Source organism: Lycorma delicatula, chromosome 1, assembly GCF_047948215.1.
Source record: "Lycorma delicatula isolate Av1 chromosome 1, ASM4794821v1, whole genome shotgun sequence".
Lineage (NCBI taxonomy): Eukaryota > Metazoa > Arthropoda > Insecta > Hemiptera > Fulgoridae > Lycorma > Lycorma delicatula.
This window is the reverse complement of record NC_134455.1, coordinates 365,184,654-365,201,675: the sequence shown is the minus strand read 5'-3', so window position 1 is coordinate 365,201,675 and position 17,022 is coordinate 365,184,654. Positions and strand designations below refer to the sequence as shown.

General features: G+C 28.3%; 1 protein-coding gene across 1 annotated transcript in view; it reads left to right on the top strand.

Moving 5' to 3' along the window:
• PolrMT (mitochondrial RNA polymerase) overlaps positions 1–17,022 on the top strand; it is a 106,150-nt gene that overhangs the window by 33,625 nt on the left and 55,503 nt on the right. The window contains exons 8-12 of the mRNA XM_075353653.1: positions 2,309–2,467; positions 4,897–5,073; positions 8,781–8,869; positions 9,995–10,163; positions 16,381–16,505. Of these exons, the coding sequence (XP_075209768.1) occupies positions 2,309–2,467; positions 4,897–5,073; positions 8,781–8,869; positions 9,995–10,163; positions 16,381–16,505 (719 nt within the window). The remainder of the gene's footprint in view (positions 1–2,308; positions 2,468–4,896; positions 5,074–8,780; positions 8,870–9,994; positions 10,164–16,380; positions 16,506–17,022) is intronic.

The window sequence follows — 17,022 nt, the reverse complement described above, 5'->3', positions numbered from 1 at the left end:
TGAATAAAGCAATGTAGTGCATGTTGATTTTTCAAACATTAGTATAGATACTGGAGTTACTGATTGATTACCTTGAATGAACATGCTTGCCCAGTGTAACAACAATGGAAATAGTCAGTTGAACAATGGCTGCTGTGCAGGAAAAAGCAATATACTTACTGTAGTATCATGAAAGCAGATCTGTTATTACATTCATAGACATTTTTTTTTTATAGAGTACAGCCTTGAGCCTAACAATTAAAGACTATTAAATATTGGTATCAACAGTTTAAAGATACAGGAAGTGTAGTGCACAAAAAAGGTGGTAGCAGACCTCTTGTTACCCAGGAAGTTGTGGATCAAGTAAGAGAAACTTTTTAGGAAGTCAAAGAATTGCGAAGGTTCTACACAAGTGCCTAAAACTTCATGCATATAAAATTCAGTTGGTGCGTGCAATTCAAGATGACGATAAAAAACACTGTTACAATTTTGCCAATGTACTAGCCTGAAAATTAACGTTTGGTATGCGTTGACTGCTTATAAAGCGATTGGACTATCCTTCTTCACTGATTGGTTCAATTATCTAGACATGAAAACTAGATAATTAGCTTTAGTTATCTAGACTTTTGCAGGAGTTTGCAGTACCACAGATTGAACATCGGCAATCCAACATTTACTTCCAAGATGGTGCGCTACACACTGAGGTTTATGTGTTACAAACTACCTACAAAAAGAATTTCCTAAACATTGAATTGGCCATGATGGACCAAGTGTTCCAATGTTTTCTGGTCGTCTCGATCCCTTGACATTACACTACTTGATTTATTTCTTGGCGGGTTTTTCAAAGACAGGATGTTTGCAACAAAGATTGACTACATCAACGAACTAAAAAGAATAATAAAAAGTGTAATTAATGGAATAATTTCAGATATTCCTTGTAATGTGTGATGTGAAATTGATGATTGTTTAGACATTTTATGTGCCACAAAAGGTGCTCATGTAAAACTTGTTTGAAGTCAATAAGTGTTGTAAATAGAACTGTTTGAAATGACCTGTTCAATGATAAAATGTGCATGTAAATACCTGAAATGCACTGAATAATTTGCGATCACTGTACTTTAATATAAAAATACTTTCCAGTTTAGTAAAGATTTAGTCATTTTAATTGCAGTATTTACTTTAACTATTCCATATTTACTTTACTGAACAATAAATACTTTTCAGTATTGACAACTTTTTATTCACTTTACCAAATAATGTATAATTATACATTAGGTAATAAAATTACAAAGTATATTAATAAAAACAACATAATTGAATTAGGTTCTGATAAAAAAAGCCTCTGCTATGAGCTGAAATGTAATCTTGCTGTAAAATATTCTCAATTTTCAAATCAGATGAAAATGTAAAATAGTTTTTTTTTATGTCAGTATATGTGAATTTTCTAATTCTGAAACTGTTGACATAAAATAGTTTGTCTTTTGTGATTTTAAATTTATCTTTTGAGCAGAGGAGCTTTGTTTTCAGTGTTACCAGTTTGTTACTTTGTTTAAATTTTGCCTGTTTTTGTCATTTTTAGATGGTCCAAAATTAATACTTTTCTGTCTTAAGGTATTTGTATATTGTATTTTACAGTGTTGCCTTATTAAGTTAGTATATCAATATTCATGGAAATAAATAGATAGCTTCATTTTTTATATTTTTTGGATTAGCCAAGTGTTCCAATGTTTTATTCATGATGCATAGAACAGAGCCATGTGAATACTTTAATTTTTATAAGGAAAGACAAGCTATTTAGCACTTCTTAGATATACTCTTAAGAAGATGCTTCACTTAAGATGAGCCACACTTCTCTGTGTTATCTCATTTACAGGCAATTACATTTTATAAAAGAATATCATTTCTAGGATCTTAACCCTTTAAACTGTTGAGTTTAATTGTCTTTAATGTTCGAGCTATAGAGCTTTTCAGTAATTATGATATTCTAAGTTGCAACTAACACTCCATCACCTTGTTAAAGAAGATTGTCATAGGCTTATATGATTCCTAATCATTTCAACATGAGCTGTCATTGAAAATGTTAAATACAAATTTTTATACAAAATTTCTAGATAAGTGAAAAACATAAGAAATATAGTAAAGGTATTTAAGAAGAGGAAATTCAAGCTGTTATGAATAAGACTGCCTTAAATTATTAGAGTTGTTTATTTGAAGACAACAAACATCATCATCATTCTATATTTTATTGAACAGAAATACTTAAGCTTCATTTTTATATCAAAGTTTAGAATTTTTTGTTCTGCTAAGAAAAGTTTTGGTTATGTTTTAGGAGAAATCAAATCTGTTGAGATCACCTGTAGAAGGTCTGTTTACTGCAGATGAACTGAAAAGTTTCAGTAAGAGACAGTTGGAGAATGAGAAAAGAGGAACTGTACCTATAAAATCAATTGAAAAACGCAAGGATTCATCTCCTTTTGTGCAACTTTATGTAAGTTAATTTAATTTGATTAAAATATATGTTTATAAATTAAGTAAGCTTAGAATGTAGTTTAATTAGATCGCTTTACTTGCTGTTGGCAGTAGTTATGAAATGCTTTATGAGTAGGTGTTTCATTGCATCTTAACCCTGTAGTAAATGTTCTAGCCAAATAACGTTTTACTCTGTTAGTGATTCATAGTTTCTGGGTGATGGAAGATATGGTGATTATGATACAATTGAGAAAATAAGAACGTGAAGAGTTTGGAAGTAAATACTAAAGGTGTCAGTAACGTGATGAAGTTTTTATTAAATATGTAGAAATGATCAATTATGAGGTATAATCAAAAAGTATCCGATCTTGGGTCATAAAAACAAAAATACTTAACTATTCTTCTTCGCTGAAGAGCATAACAGGAATTGGTTATTTGGACATGGCTTTTTCCTTGACTGCATGATGGACCAGTGAGTTTTATATGGCAACAAAATGGTGCACTTCCTTGTTTGCATAACTCTGTATGGGATTGGTATATATATATATATATATCAATCACACACACGCGCATCCGGTTATAAAGGAAGTAGTTTGATATTAAAAATAAGTAATGATTAATTACACAGATTTAAAAAATGATTTAGCCTGTCGAATAAAATAATAAAAAAAAAAACAAATTTTGGCCATAAAAAGCATTTATCAATTCGTAATTGATCACTGGGAAATGACTGTATTTTCATAACAAGTGGGCGATGTTAGTCCAAAGAAAACTTTTAATTTAAATTAATCTAATTTCATTAATTGCATCCTTTCTTCTTCATAACATATGAGGTGTGATTCCAGATAGGTGCTGTTACTGCTCAATAAGGAGGAAGTAAGTTGCCCATGAGTATGGAAGGGAAAACTTGTTTTGTCTCTGAAAGGTTCTGAAAATATCATTGCAATATCTTTGTTTAGTAGAAAATGGCATCCAGATGAGTGAAGATGTGTTTTCAGTTCTCGGCTGATTATTGATTTTACAAAAGGATGGAAAACAGAACAAGTTTGTGTCAAATTTTGTTTGAAAACCAGGAAATCAGCTTCAGAGGCTAAGGAACTTTTAAAAACAGTTCTTGAGGATAATGTCTGAGCTAGTCAAATGTTTATTTGGTTCAACAAATTCAAAGATGGCCTTGAATCAGTCAAAAATGACCTCTAGTCCGGCTGACATTCCACTTCAAAAACATATGAAAATGGCTAATGAACTGAATTTAAGTTTCTGTATGATTCTGTCAATTTTATCTGAAGATTTGAACATGCTTAGAATGTCTGTGAAATTCATTCCAAAACTGTTGTCAGACCAGCAGAAACAATACCAACTTGCAGTGTCCCAAGAACTGATTAATTGAAACTGATCCAGATTTGTTAAACAGAGTAATTACAGGCGATCAATTACGGGTTATAGGTTTGACCCAGAAACAAAGACACACTCATCGTAGCAGAAGGGTCCAAGTTTGTCACAAACAGAAAAAGTGCAACAAAGTCAGTTGAATGTGAAGACAATGTTGGTGGTTTTTTCGATTGTATGAGTATCTTGCATCATGAATTTGCCCCTTGGGAACAACCAATCAACCAGGAATACTGTAAAAGTGTCTTCAGCATTTGTGAAAAAATGTAGAGAAGGAAATTCCTGCATTCTGGCGAGACAAGAATTAGATCCTCTACCGCGACAAAGCAGTTAGTCATCATATGTTCTCATTCAATTCCTGTTCTTCCGCAAGCTCCCCTATTCCTCTGATTTAGCCCCTTGTTGACTTCTACCTGTTTCAAATTTTTGCTGGAAGGGTGCCGATTTGATTCAGTTGAAGACAACCAGTCAAATATGGAGAGGGTTCTTAATACCTTAAAGAAAGAAAATTTCAGGTATGCTTCCAAAAGTGAAAACACCATTGGATTTGGTGTGTTCGGTCAGAAAGTGACATCTTTGAAGGAGATCCATCACAATAGCCAGTAAGTACTTGAATATAGTAAGTATTTGAAAAGCATAAGAAATGAAAAGTCCCCATTTTAACATCGTTAAGTGTACATGTTATAGAATTTTTTCATCATAATTGCAGTGCTTGGAAATTACATGTACATAAAAAATTATGCAATAAAGCCAACCTGAAGTACATTTGGTTTCTTGCTGTTTAAATGAGTTCTTTAATAAGATAATGTTCTTAAATAAAACATAATAATTTTTTTTTTTACTTAAGGCTATAAAATTATAACTTAAACTCAAATGATTTATTTCATTAATCACATAATAGCTTGAGTCAGGCAGTCCATGTTCATATGATTGTCGTGTATTAATAATCTTAAGACATTGAAAACTGTCTGACATGTTGGTCACTGCCATATAATACTTTGTACTTATGTACTACTTTAAATTTTTGACATTATTTAATGATTAATTTTGTTTTTATAGCGTGATAGACTTGATATTTTGAAAAAATTATGGGAGAAAGAAATATTGAAAGCATTAGAGAGGGATATTAATGTGATGAATGCTGCCCAGAATCATACAAAAGTTTGCAGATACCCAACATTATTCCCTTACTTAAAGGTCTTAGATTCAGAACAATTGATGAATATTATCATGCAGGTATGATATGGTTAATTGCTACAGTTGCTGTTATAATTTTAGTTATTTTTAAAACTAACCTTTGTGTATATTTTCTCAGTTAATTTAGCGGTGTATAGACATAGTTTCTATACTGAAGTGTATAATGTAATGTTTTTTATGTATTATTTTATATACTTTTACTATTATTTCTTTATTTCTGTTTTTCAAGCCTAAGTAATACTAATTTATACAAATTTCTCCCTATATAATATCAAAATTTATATCAACACTTTGTATAATAATTAGAGACAAAAATTAAGTGGTTCGCTGAGTATATTTCAATGTTTAATTGACAAAGAATAAATTTATGAGGAAAAAAAAGAAAAAAACTAGTTTTAGTTTTTACATTATGTGTTTCCTAGACCAAGTAAATATTGCAGAGTGTATCCTTAGGCTTTCTTTTCTTATTACATAATTCTTATGCCCTATGTTAGATAGTCCATTACTTTTATTACTCTACTATTTATTACTCTGGTTGAAAAACCTAGTATAACCTACAATACCTCTCTATAAGATATCTGATCTATGAGATATAAGATATCTTATATTCTCTATAAGATTCTCTGATAGTGAATCTACCATAATTCTTTATAGTTTTTGTTGTATTTGTAATTCATTTCACAGAAAATGTTATTATTACATTTTCCTTATACAGATTTTTTGTGTTTTAATCAAAACTACAAAGTATAATAATTACTGTTTCACTAAAAAGTAAAATTTAATTAATATTCACAATAACAATAAAAAAAATATTTATGTAGTAGAAAAGAAAGGAAATAGGGAAGCTAGGTGTTAATTTCACATAAAAAAATGATTACTATGTCTTGCTCAGACATCTGCAGTTTACTGATAATTTTGTATATTAAATTGAGAAATATCCAAGAGAAAAAATTAATTAATTATTTATGAACCCCAAGGTATTTCTATTGTACAATTTCTATAAGATTATTCAAATAAATTAGTTCACTGCCACAGATGTCTTAATACAAAAAAATAAATATTTCCTAGACATATAGACATGTATATTATAGTATAGTATATTATTTGAACTTCAGTTTCATCTTAATATGATAATGAAGAAATCAATCTCTTTCCTGCAACATCTGAAATTGCTCTTTATGAAACTAGAATTTTGATTCTCTTTTATAAACAGACTATGAAGAGTAGTTTTAGTGATTTTTGTTTTATTCTAGCAGTGAATAAGGACAGTGACACTTGATTTATGTAAAGCTGAAGTAGATGTGTATTTGAAGTTATGTTGATTACCTCTCTTGTTTCTCAGATGTTACTGAACATAAAATTACAAACTAAATAAAAAATTTTAATGAAAACAAGACACTAATGAATAATAAGTATAAAATCCAATAATATTTCTTAAATTTTATTTCATTACTACTAGTAAATATCTTGATTTTGTTTTTCAAAATATATGTTGAAAAATAATTTCAGGAAGGGATAATTAATTTAAAAAAGTTAATTGACAAAGAATGTTGATTAAAAAAATACATATTTTCTGTTAATGAGTTTTGACATGGAATGAAATTAGTCTTATGTTTCGTTGGTAGTGAACAGGTTAAAGAACGTAAGCTGGAGTAGAAATGTATTGCTTCTAAAATTAGTATTAAAAATATTTAATATAAGGAAGCTTTGTTTTGTTAGTGACTTCACGCAGCATTACAACCTATTCTTATGACATTGCTCATCTGTACATTGTTTTCATTATATTAATTTATTATCAGTTACTTTAGTTTTATTATTAGTTTTTATCAGTTACTTTTCTTTTAAGTTAATTCAAAGATTAGAAGTCTGGGTTTGGTTTACATGATGGTAAAAGTTACAAGAGTAAATACAGTATTACTTTTTTCTTTTAAGATTTAGATATAAAATTATTTACATTTAGCCTTAAAAGTTCTTAGTTGCATTGCTGAATAGAGAAATATATTTACTGTTTTATCTTTGAAAAGCAAATGATAGTAAAAAAAAATTAGTGACAACTACAAATTCTGTTTTAAAATTTTATATATTCCGTCTCTTTAAACAAGTGTATTAACATTTAAATACTATGATGCATTTTAGTAAATTAATTTTAAAAGCTCTTATGTGTTAAATGATTCATTTATGTCCAAGTCTTTTTATACTGAAATCAATTATTTTAAAATCAATAAAGTCATTATTTTAATCAGGCAGACTGGACCATCTTTTATAGATTTTTTCTTTCATTATAATTATTCTCTTCATTTAATTCTTTGATGTTCCACAATCTCTAGAAATGTCCTTTATTCCTAGTCATATATTGCAACTGTTGCCTGTGCAAGCTCATTACTTTCTCTTTATTATTTATTTCTTTAAATTAGATGTACCCACTAATACTTTAACCCACTAACACAAATAATGTAATCAGGCACTAGATATAACAATAATAAACTTTTGTAAATTACCTCAGAAACATTCACATTTAAAAACTAACAACATATAAATTTTACATGTAGCTTATAAAAATTATATTTTTCAAGAGTTTTTTATACACATTGAAACAATATTAAATTTACAAAAACACCAAATTTGATTAAAATGACATAATACTCAAACAAACAATGCAGATTGGATATATATACATCCAATCTGCATTGTATGAATATATATATATATATATATATAATAATTATTCAAAAGTCAATACCCGTATTCCTCTGTACTAATATACAAATTATAAACCAAACGTTTATACACACTTATAAAGGCTGCAATAGATGGCAGCACTTTTTCAAATAATGACAATGTATAGTTCAATTTAATTTAATTCAAATCCACACTGTACTGTAACATTGGCTGGCCAAGTTACGTATTTGCTTTTAATTTTTACTAAATTTGACATCATATTTTTTATATTGTAATTTTTTAGTTCTAATTTTTAACTTTAAACTTCTATATTTATATATTTTTTTTTTTTAAATAATTTTTTAAAAATAAAAAAATTATGTTTTTGATAAATTTGAATGTAATTAAATGTGGAATGTAGTTTGATGAGAACAGCTTAAAATATAATAAATACGACTGAAGATGTGGGTTTCCACAAAAACATTTTTGTAAAATATGAAATAAGGTAAATGTCATCTTCTTTAATGTGTATTTCTGAACTTGGGTGAATAAATTTGTTTTATAATTTAATATATATATATATATATATATATTATTTTAGTACGTAAAAGTGTTTTCTCCTTACTGCTTTGAGATGAGCATTTTTAACTGCTTCATTTTTGGCAACTCCACTGAAGAATTGACATTATTTTATATATTTAGCTTAAAAAAAGATCTCTTTGAAAAACACTTTCTGTGTGATTTGAAAGAGAGAGTTTTAACGTCTTGAGTTGGCAGTTGTTAATATATCAAACGTCTTGAGTAATTGAAAAAATAAATTACATATTTCTCATTACTTGTATTTATATATTTAATTTTTTTTTTTATTGATTCTATTCAAATGAAATTATTAGTACCATTTGAAACTGTAAAAGCATGAGTTTTTAGGTGTAATTAAAGGTGATTTTATTAATTCATTTCTTTGTGGCAGGTTGGAAGAGATTTCTTTTAATTTGAAATTTTCTCTTGATTCATATTAAATGTGTAAGAGAGCAAGATTGATTGTTTTTAAAGTTAAGTGATTTATTCTGAGATTTTTTGTTTTACAGGAAATTCATAAACTGGCTCAAGGTTCTGAATCATTTAGTCCAACTACTTTTCAGCTTTACAGAGGAATTGGATTAAAAGTACAATCAAGGTATATAATATAAAGGAATAAAGTACATAGGAAATAATATTGAAGATTTATTTTATATTTTTTGTTTAATTATCCTTATTCTGGTGACTTCCTTTTTTGTAACTTATTTAATTTAATTTATTTATGTTGTAATTTATTATGACAGTCACTTAAGAGTCATGATGTTAATGAAATATTATAAAAAATAAACTTTCATGATAAATTATCAGCAAGCAAAAAGTAGGTAATCTGTAATTGTACACATAATTCTAATAATCATTCATTGTTTATGAATTTAATATTTGTGATAAACAAATGGATCCATTTTATATGTTGTTCGTGATGTATTAGGTGGCAATCTTCTTATCTTCCTTATTATTACACATTATTCTTCTCCAATAACAGCATGTTTGCATGTCTTTATGAAATAAATTTTTGTATTTCTGATTTGTCTTGAAATTTTCGCATATAAAATAAACAGAATTTAATGGTGCGTAGAAAAACTTATCTTACAAAAGTTGTTTTCTTACTAGACTCTGGTAGGAGTCTGATGATGATTTAACACCGATATAAGTGGAGATGTATAAGAGTTTTCGAGAGAGAAGTTGAGTCAATTCTTAAGTGACTCTGATATTAGGAGGGAAAAGCATCTGCTTTAAAACATTTTGAGCCAGTCAGTGTAAAATTTTGTTCAGAAATCTTCTGTCTCCATCCTGGGTAAATAAACCCCATTCTATATTCTTATTTTTTGTCTAGATGGATCTTGAAGCATTTCTTTATTGGGCTTGTTTGTTTTGTTTTCTGGTCTTCATGAGTAAGTCATCTTTCTTTTTTTTTAGTACATCCCTTTTCTCTTACTGTGGAGCCCATTTTTCTTATACTGCAATCTCGGCTATTTGGTTTGGTGGAGGTGGATGCTTTGTGTATAGACCTATTGTGAGAACTCTTGTTTTCATCCGGTGGTGGTACAGAAAGCCAAATATGGGACTGATTTTTATTTGGTAAAGCTTCCCTTTTATTACAAATGTACATAAGTCTTACTCATTATAACAGACTTTTATTCTATTCATATAAAAGTATTTATAAGTATAAATTGTTAGAGTAAAGCATACGATAATGTTTTTCTGTTTTTCTTTTTTTTTGCAGATATGTAGTAAAATATAAACAGGATCATGGTATCTTAAATAAGACTGAAAATCTATTCAAAGATTATTGTGAGTGGTATGCTGATCCTAATAACAGAGGTCACAACAGTTCTAATGCACGTCAGGAGTGGCAACAGCTAGTTTATTCAAATCAGGAAGGACCAGCCATTGTAAGTGATTTGATTTTGGCAGTGAGTTTTATAGTTTTTGATTTATTCTGAAAATCTGATTTGTATTTTATCAGTTTATAAAAAGTTCTATGTTATAAGTTTTACTTAACTTTATTGGTAAAATTTTTTGTATGGAAACCTCAACTGAAATGTTACATTTATCACTTTGCTGAGCATGTGCACTTGTTACCAAACACCTTTATTCTCACTGGTCTGCCATAAATATATTCTATGTAGTATTAAAAATAGACTATCAAAATTCATTAATTCAGGTATGTATACATTACACACATAGTTACTGGCAAGTATGATGCAATAACAACTTAACATACTTCTATTGTATAGTCATTATGGTAAAATCACATTTATTAGGATGCATTCTGAGCAGATTGACAGTATACATGGGTACTGAAATATGTATTTTAACTTTGGAAAATTATTTTTGATGGTTTTTAATTTATTATTTTTCAGTGTATTATTGAAACCAGTATAAAAAAGGCCTTGAGAATTCTTTTATGTATTTTAATACAATAAATATATATTGTTTTGGTTAGTTTGTAATTTATTTATATATTTCTTATATCAATTTGAAACCATTGCTGAGTTAATTTAGTTTAATTTCTTAAGTTATTGAATGTATAAATATATATTTGGTTATTAAAATCTATCAAAAATCTATCTAGCAGATATAAAATTTTTAAGTATTGAGTGTAACTTTCTAATAGAAAATTTAAATTGTATTTAATATTTTTATTAATTTACTTTTTTACTTAATATTTGGATTACTTTACTTTTAGTTATACAGCTATACTCTACACAAACTCTCTGTTCCAATTTGTTAGGTTATATAACAGAAGTAACAGAAGCAGAGGTAAGCCTATAAGGTAAAAAAAAAAATTATCATGAGAACTACAATTGGAGAATCTGTACCTTTATGTCAATAACCATAAATGTAAATTACACATGTCATCATAAAATTTGGAACTGAAAAGGGAATAGGTGCTCTATATAGTATTTTATATGTTGAATCTGAATATGTATTCTGAAACAACCCATCACGTAATGTTCTTAAGTTACAATTCCTTAAATTTATTTGTTACAAACAATACAAATTAGTTAGTACGTCTGTATGTTTGCTTATCCACATCTGTTATATATTGTAATGCATGCTGTAGACCTATATTTGATACATAACAGTCAAATGATGTCATTTCATGTCAAGCCAGACATATATAAATGTGTTAATGAATCAAGTAATGAGTAATTCAATATGATGAGATTTTCTACAGTAAGAGTTCAGCTCATGGTATGACTTGCTGTGTTCTTTATTTGTGGCAGTGGTTTTATCATACACATATTATTAAGATTGTTTCATAAGTGATACCATAAATTTAGTGAAAAATTTTTATGACAACAACTTTTGGTATTATTTTATTGAACATCAAGATTTGTTAAGTTGTGTGTGTTTCACATTGTTTTTTATTGCACTCTGTGCTAATAAGGCAGAACAAATTATTCGAAGACAATTTTTGAAGACTTTATTTGATCTTACAAAAGTACATATGACTAATAGAGCATCTTCCAGTGTCCTCCATAATGACCTGTGTATCAGCATCAAGAAATATCCCTTAGTCTACAACCTGTAGATTCAAAACCAGTAAGAAATCAGATCAGAGCTAAATGTGAATTTTTTCTAAAAAGGAAAAACAGAAAAACAACAGTTAGATGCTGTAAATGTGAGTTGCCACTGTGTAGAGAGCACTGTCACAATTTGCGATTCTTGCAAAGAACAGTTTATGAAGAGAAATAATGAGGAGTCACAATAAAACTTAATAAATATTTTGTTATTGAAATTCATGTATAATCGGTCACTTTGTTTCATTTTCCTCTATTAATTTCTACTGTAAATTCTACTTGGCGTGAAGCATATCAAATTTCTCTTTGTCATCATTTTGGTTTATTTATTTCTCATATATAAAAGCCGAATAATAAATAATGTGTAATAAAGAAGGCTAGTAATAATAAATAAATTTAAGTAATAAATATTTAGCAATAGTGTAATATATTTTTATTGTGTAGACAGATTTTTTATAGTAATATGTAAATAATAGTCTGTATTAATGTAAGAGAATTATACTTAGGTAAACCATTTTTTCATTTTAAATAAATAATTTGTTAATAAAAATTAAAAACTGAACATGGGAATAAACAAATAAAAATACAACATTAAATATGGGTAAATAAATGAAAATCAATGTGCAAGCACGGTGTTCATACCTTGAGTAACAGCGTTACTCTTGCAGGGTCGAGTAACAGCGGGTTAAAGAAATGATGAAGTAACAGTTTTTAATTGAGCAACCTAAATCACAGTACAAGAGGATGTGTTTAAGAAAAAAAAAGTATATTCAAAATACTGAGCTCAAGATTAGTTAATAATTTATATGGGTGAGACATATCCAAGGTTTATATTATCAAAAGAAGGGCAACCAACTTAAATAAGATGTGTTCCGTAATTTTAAGTAGGAACTTTCTAAACATTTTCAGTTAATAATTATTACCTAGACAGGAGGGGAGAAATATGTTTTGGATTTATTCTAATTGAGCTGGAAGTGTGACAGTCTGGTCATTTTACAGGAGATTATTAAACATTAATAATTAACGTGGCTTTTTGACATTTTTTTTACGCAATTTATAAAGTATACTGGTTGTAGAGTATGCACTCTTTCATAATTTTCAAGTTCAAGATGTTTCAGTTCATCAATATACCAAAATCATAGAAAACAAAATGTTATCTAGTATACTGAATCTTAAGTATCATGGTTGTTCTGTTTTGAGATTTCATACATCCTTGGGCTCAATCCCATAGAATTGATGTGGGATGAAGTAAAAGACATTGTGTGTGACAAATAACATTACTTATGGTATTGATGATTTGAAAAGATTATAATGAAAAAGTTTCTTTGCTTGCTGCAGTTAATGAGAAAAAAAATTATGAATACTTGTTTAAAATTAATAATGAACATAGAAAAACTGAAGAGTTTGTTGGTGATGATCTCAGCAATTCATTTGTAATTGGAAGCCAGTCGGAATAATTCTGACAGTCAAAAGCTCTTCAGAAGATGAATGGGAGTTGAAATTTGTTGATGGATTTTTTGACAATTCATGGATTTAGGCTAACTAAAAATTTATTTTACTGACTTTTCCGTAGCTGATTTAATTTCAATTATATTTTCTTTAAAAAATATTATATTATAATATTTTCTTTAAAATATTATTTTTCAGTGTCCTGTTGACACCGGTATAAAAATTCTGCATTGAGAATACTTTTATGTGCTTTAATACAATTAATTTACATTTTTCAGTTAGTAATTTATTTATTATATAATTATTAAATTGATATAACAATATTTTAATCTAAACATAAAAAATACTTGTAAATATAATAAAATAATATGGCAGACCTGTTATACAAACATATCTGATAAATTATCAGTTATAAAACTTTCAGTAATACATGAAGAAAGTTGGTTTCTTGTTAAAAGTGGTTGCGTCACTGTTGTAAGATCGTACTTGTCTAGTTCACTTAATAGACCAGATTTCTCCACTCACTGAGCTGTACTTTGTATGTGTATGGTCACGCATACATATATGAAAATTTGTACACAAGGATATATGTATTCTTTACATTAAAAAAATGATTTAAATTTTCTTTATGCATTTTATAAAAGGGATAGACATATGAAAAGGTAAGGTGGGGTACAGTGTGAGGTGTCACCTCATACTGTAGTATGAGGTCACCTTGTAAAGGAGAGAATGTGCTTGTGATAGTGAACGAATCAACAAACCTATCTGCCTGTTTTTATTCTGATGCACAGTTTTTTAAGATTTTCTAAGGTATATTTTGATGATTTATGGACAATTTACGTTTTCTTGTACAGTGGCAACCTTTGAAACCCACTGGGTTGGTTCAGTGGCAAAACTTGTCATCGAAAATCACCTGATTTTGAAGTCAAGAATTCTATGGTTCAAATCCTAGTAAAGTTACTTTTATACGGATTTGAATATTAGATCGTGGATACACTGGTATCCACGATCCCAGTGTATCCACTGATACGCCAGTGTATCTTTGGTGGTTGGATTTCAATTAAATACACATCTCAGGAAAGGTTGACCTGAGACTGTACTAGACTACCTTTCATTTACATTCACACATACCATCCTCATTCATCCTCTGAAGTAATACGTTATTCTGGAGGCTAAACAGAAAAATAAAAAAGGTTACAATGGATACCGGATATCCTAGATCACAGATACCAGTGTTCTTTGCTAGTTGGGTTTCAATTAACTATAAATCTCAGGAATGGTCGATGTGAGACTGTATGAGACTACACTTCATTTACATTCATACATATCATTCTCATTCAAGTAATGCCTTATGTTTGTTCTGGGCTAAACAGAAAAAGAAAGTGGCAATCTTGGAATATCACTTTTTAATGATCGTCACACATAGTCATGATGTCTTTCCATCTTCGCTGTGTGAAGTCTGTTCAGAAAGTATACCACTTTTTTTTTTGGCTATGTTCTGTGTAATAATAAAATGTGTTGAATAATGTTGCTGCATCATATTTTGCCAGAATATTTATCATTTAAGCTGAAACCTTATGCATAATTCAGCAAGCATCTGATGAATGATGATGCTGTGCTGATTACTTAAATAAAAATATGGTGAAGCTGTCTCAAAATGGCTGAATTTAATAAAAACTGATGTATTTTAGGTCAATTGTTAATAATCAAAAATATTAAATGTATTGAAAAAATTATTTATATAAGAATTTGGCCAGCTGTCTGAGAAATTGCTGATGATCGTTGCAAAGATTCACCATGTACAGTTTTAATTGATGGTATATGCATGCTTGAAGTGCATATAAAAAATTTTTGTCTATATCTTGTTGAATTATTTTGACAGTATTCTGATTATCTTAATGCAATGGGTATTTTTTTCTAGCTTGTACATGATGCATCCTGGTTGATTTTTATGTTTTTTCCTTACTTACAAAAAGCTAAGTTTTATACTTAGTTTTTCATAAGATATTTTATCTTATTGAAGTTGTGTTTGTGCATTACACAATAATATTTATAGTATTTTTGTTTTATAAAAAGTTTTAAGAATTTTTTTTCATTTTTCCCATTCAAATCACACTGTATTATTTTTCATTGTGGATTATCAATAAAATGCCAGTTATTCTACTAGCTAATAATGGTTTTACAGAGAAAAATGTTGATGTGGAAGACTAATATAATATGGAAGTTTTGTATATATATAAAATATAGTGTTGCAAGATTTTCAATATTATAATAATACAGCTTTCTTGCATTTCCTTCTCATTCTCAAAGCAAAGCTCACATTTCCTAGCAGTGTTTGTTTTGGTTGATAGTTTTTTTTGTCTTAAGAAGCGGCATTCTATAGCCAGTTTAAATGTAGTGACTTAAAAGGACTATGTTCACTGCAGTTGAGCTCCCTGTGTGATCCACTATCTGTTTTCTAAATTTGGAAATAAATGTGGCAATTGACAACTTTTATTGGGCCTGTTCAATCTGTATACTAACTATATTACCATTCATAACACTGCTCAAAATATGTGGAAAAGACTATCTTCCACCAATTTATAGATTTTCTTTGGAATAAGTAATAGCTTAAAATTAAAATAAACTAAGGCTCAATCATTGCAATGGAAGTCTTCAAACTGTACTAGGGCAAAGAAAAGATTGGTAAAAATCGGAATCAAAGTTTTCCAAACATGTGGAAATCATGCAACTGGAAACTTCATCACTTGATGCTATTATTCTTTGGCTGCACAACCTTTTGACTTGACATTGATTTTCAGATTTGCCAATATCTTTCTTCCAAATTATGACTCCTTGTGATTTCTGTCATTTTAAGTTGGAAATGTTACTTAAAGTTACGATTTAAAAACCAGTAAAATACAATGGTAGTTGAACATTTTTTTCAAACCAAGACTTACAGAAATATTTTGAATAATGAAAAAGAAGCTGGGCCAAGTGTGTGGAATCATAAGAATTATACTTTGAAAAAGATGAGCCAACACCAGTTATATTATTAGATTTTTATGAGCTAAAATTACTAAATTGTATTATTTTATACATTCATAGAATCATTGGCTTAGTTTAATTTTAATTAATTTATCTTTTTTTCCAGAATTCAGAAGAAAAGGTTTGGCCAACAATTGTCTTAGTTGAGATAGGAAAATTCCTATATAATATTATACTACGTGATATTAAAATAGATGTTAATGTACTTAGACTAAAAAGTAGTAATTCCCAGTAAGTAAAACATAAATGTAATAAGTAGAATTATTAATGTATTTAGTGGTGGGGTATCTTACCAATTAGTATTAATTTAAATGAACAAACATATAAAAAAATTTTTTTAATAAATTTTGTTATATTGGAACAATGTTATTGTTTTCAAAATATTTATTTTGTAATGTATAACAGTTGTGAAGAAATTAGTACATTTGATTCTAACGTTAACTGGGATGATTTGATTTTATTAAGCTACTTAGTTTAATTTAAAAAATTCATTTTTAGTTAATTAAAAAAAAATAATTTTTTAAATTAAATATTTACTTGAGGTATCATAATATTGTTTTTCTTCAACTGTATTATAACATTTGAATTACATGGCTGGAACCTGTATCATAATGAGTGTCATTAACAGATTTTCATTATATGATAATATGTTTAACCAGTCAAAAGCCTACTCTTTTCAACCATTGAAAAATCAGAACCAGATTTTGTTTAATGTATCAGCTGTTTTTTTCTTGATTTTAATCTGATT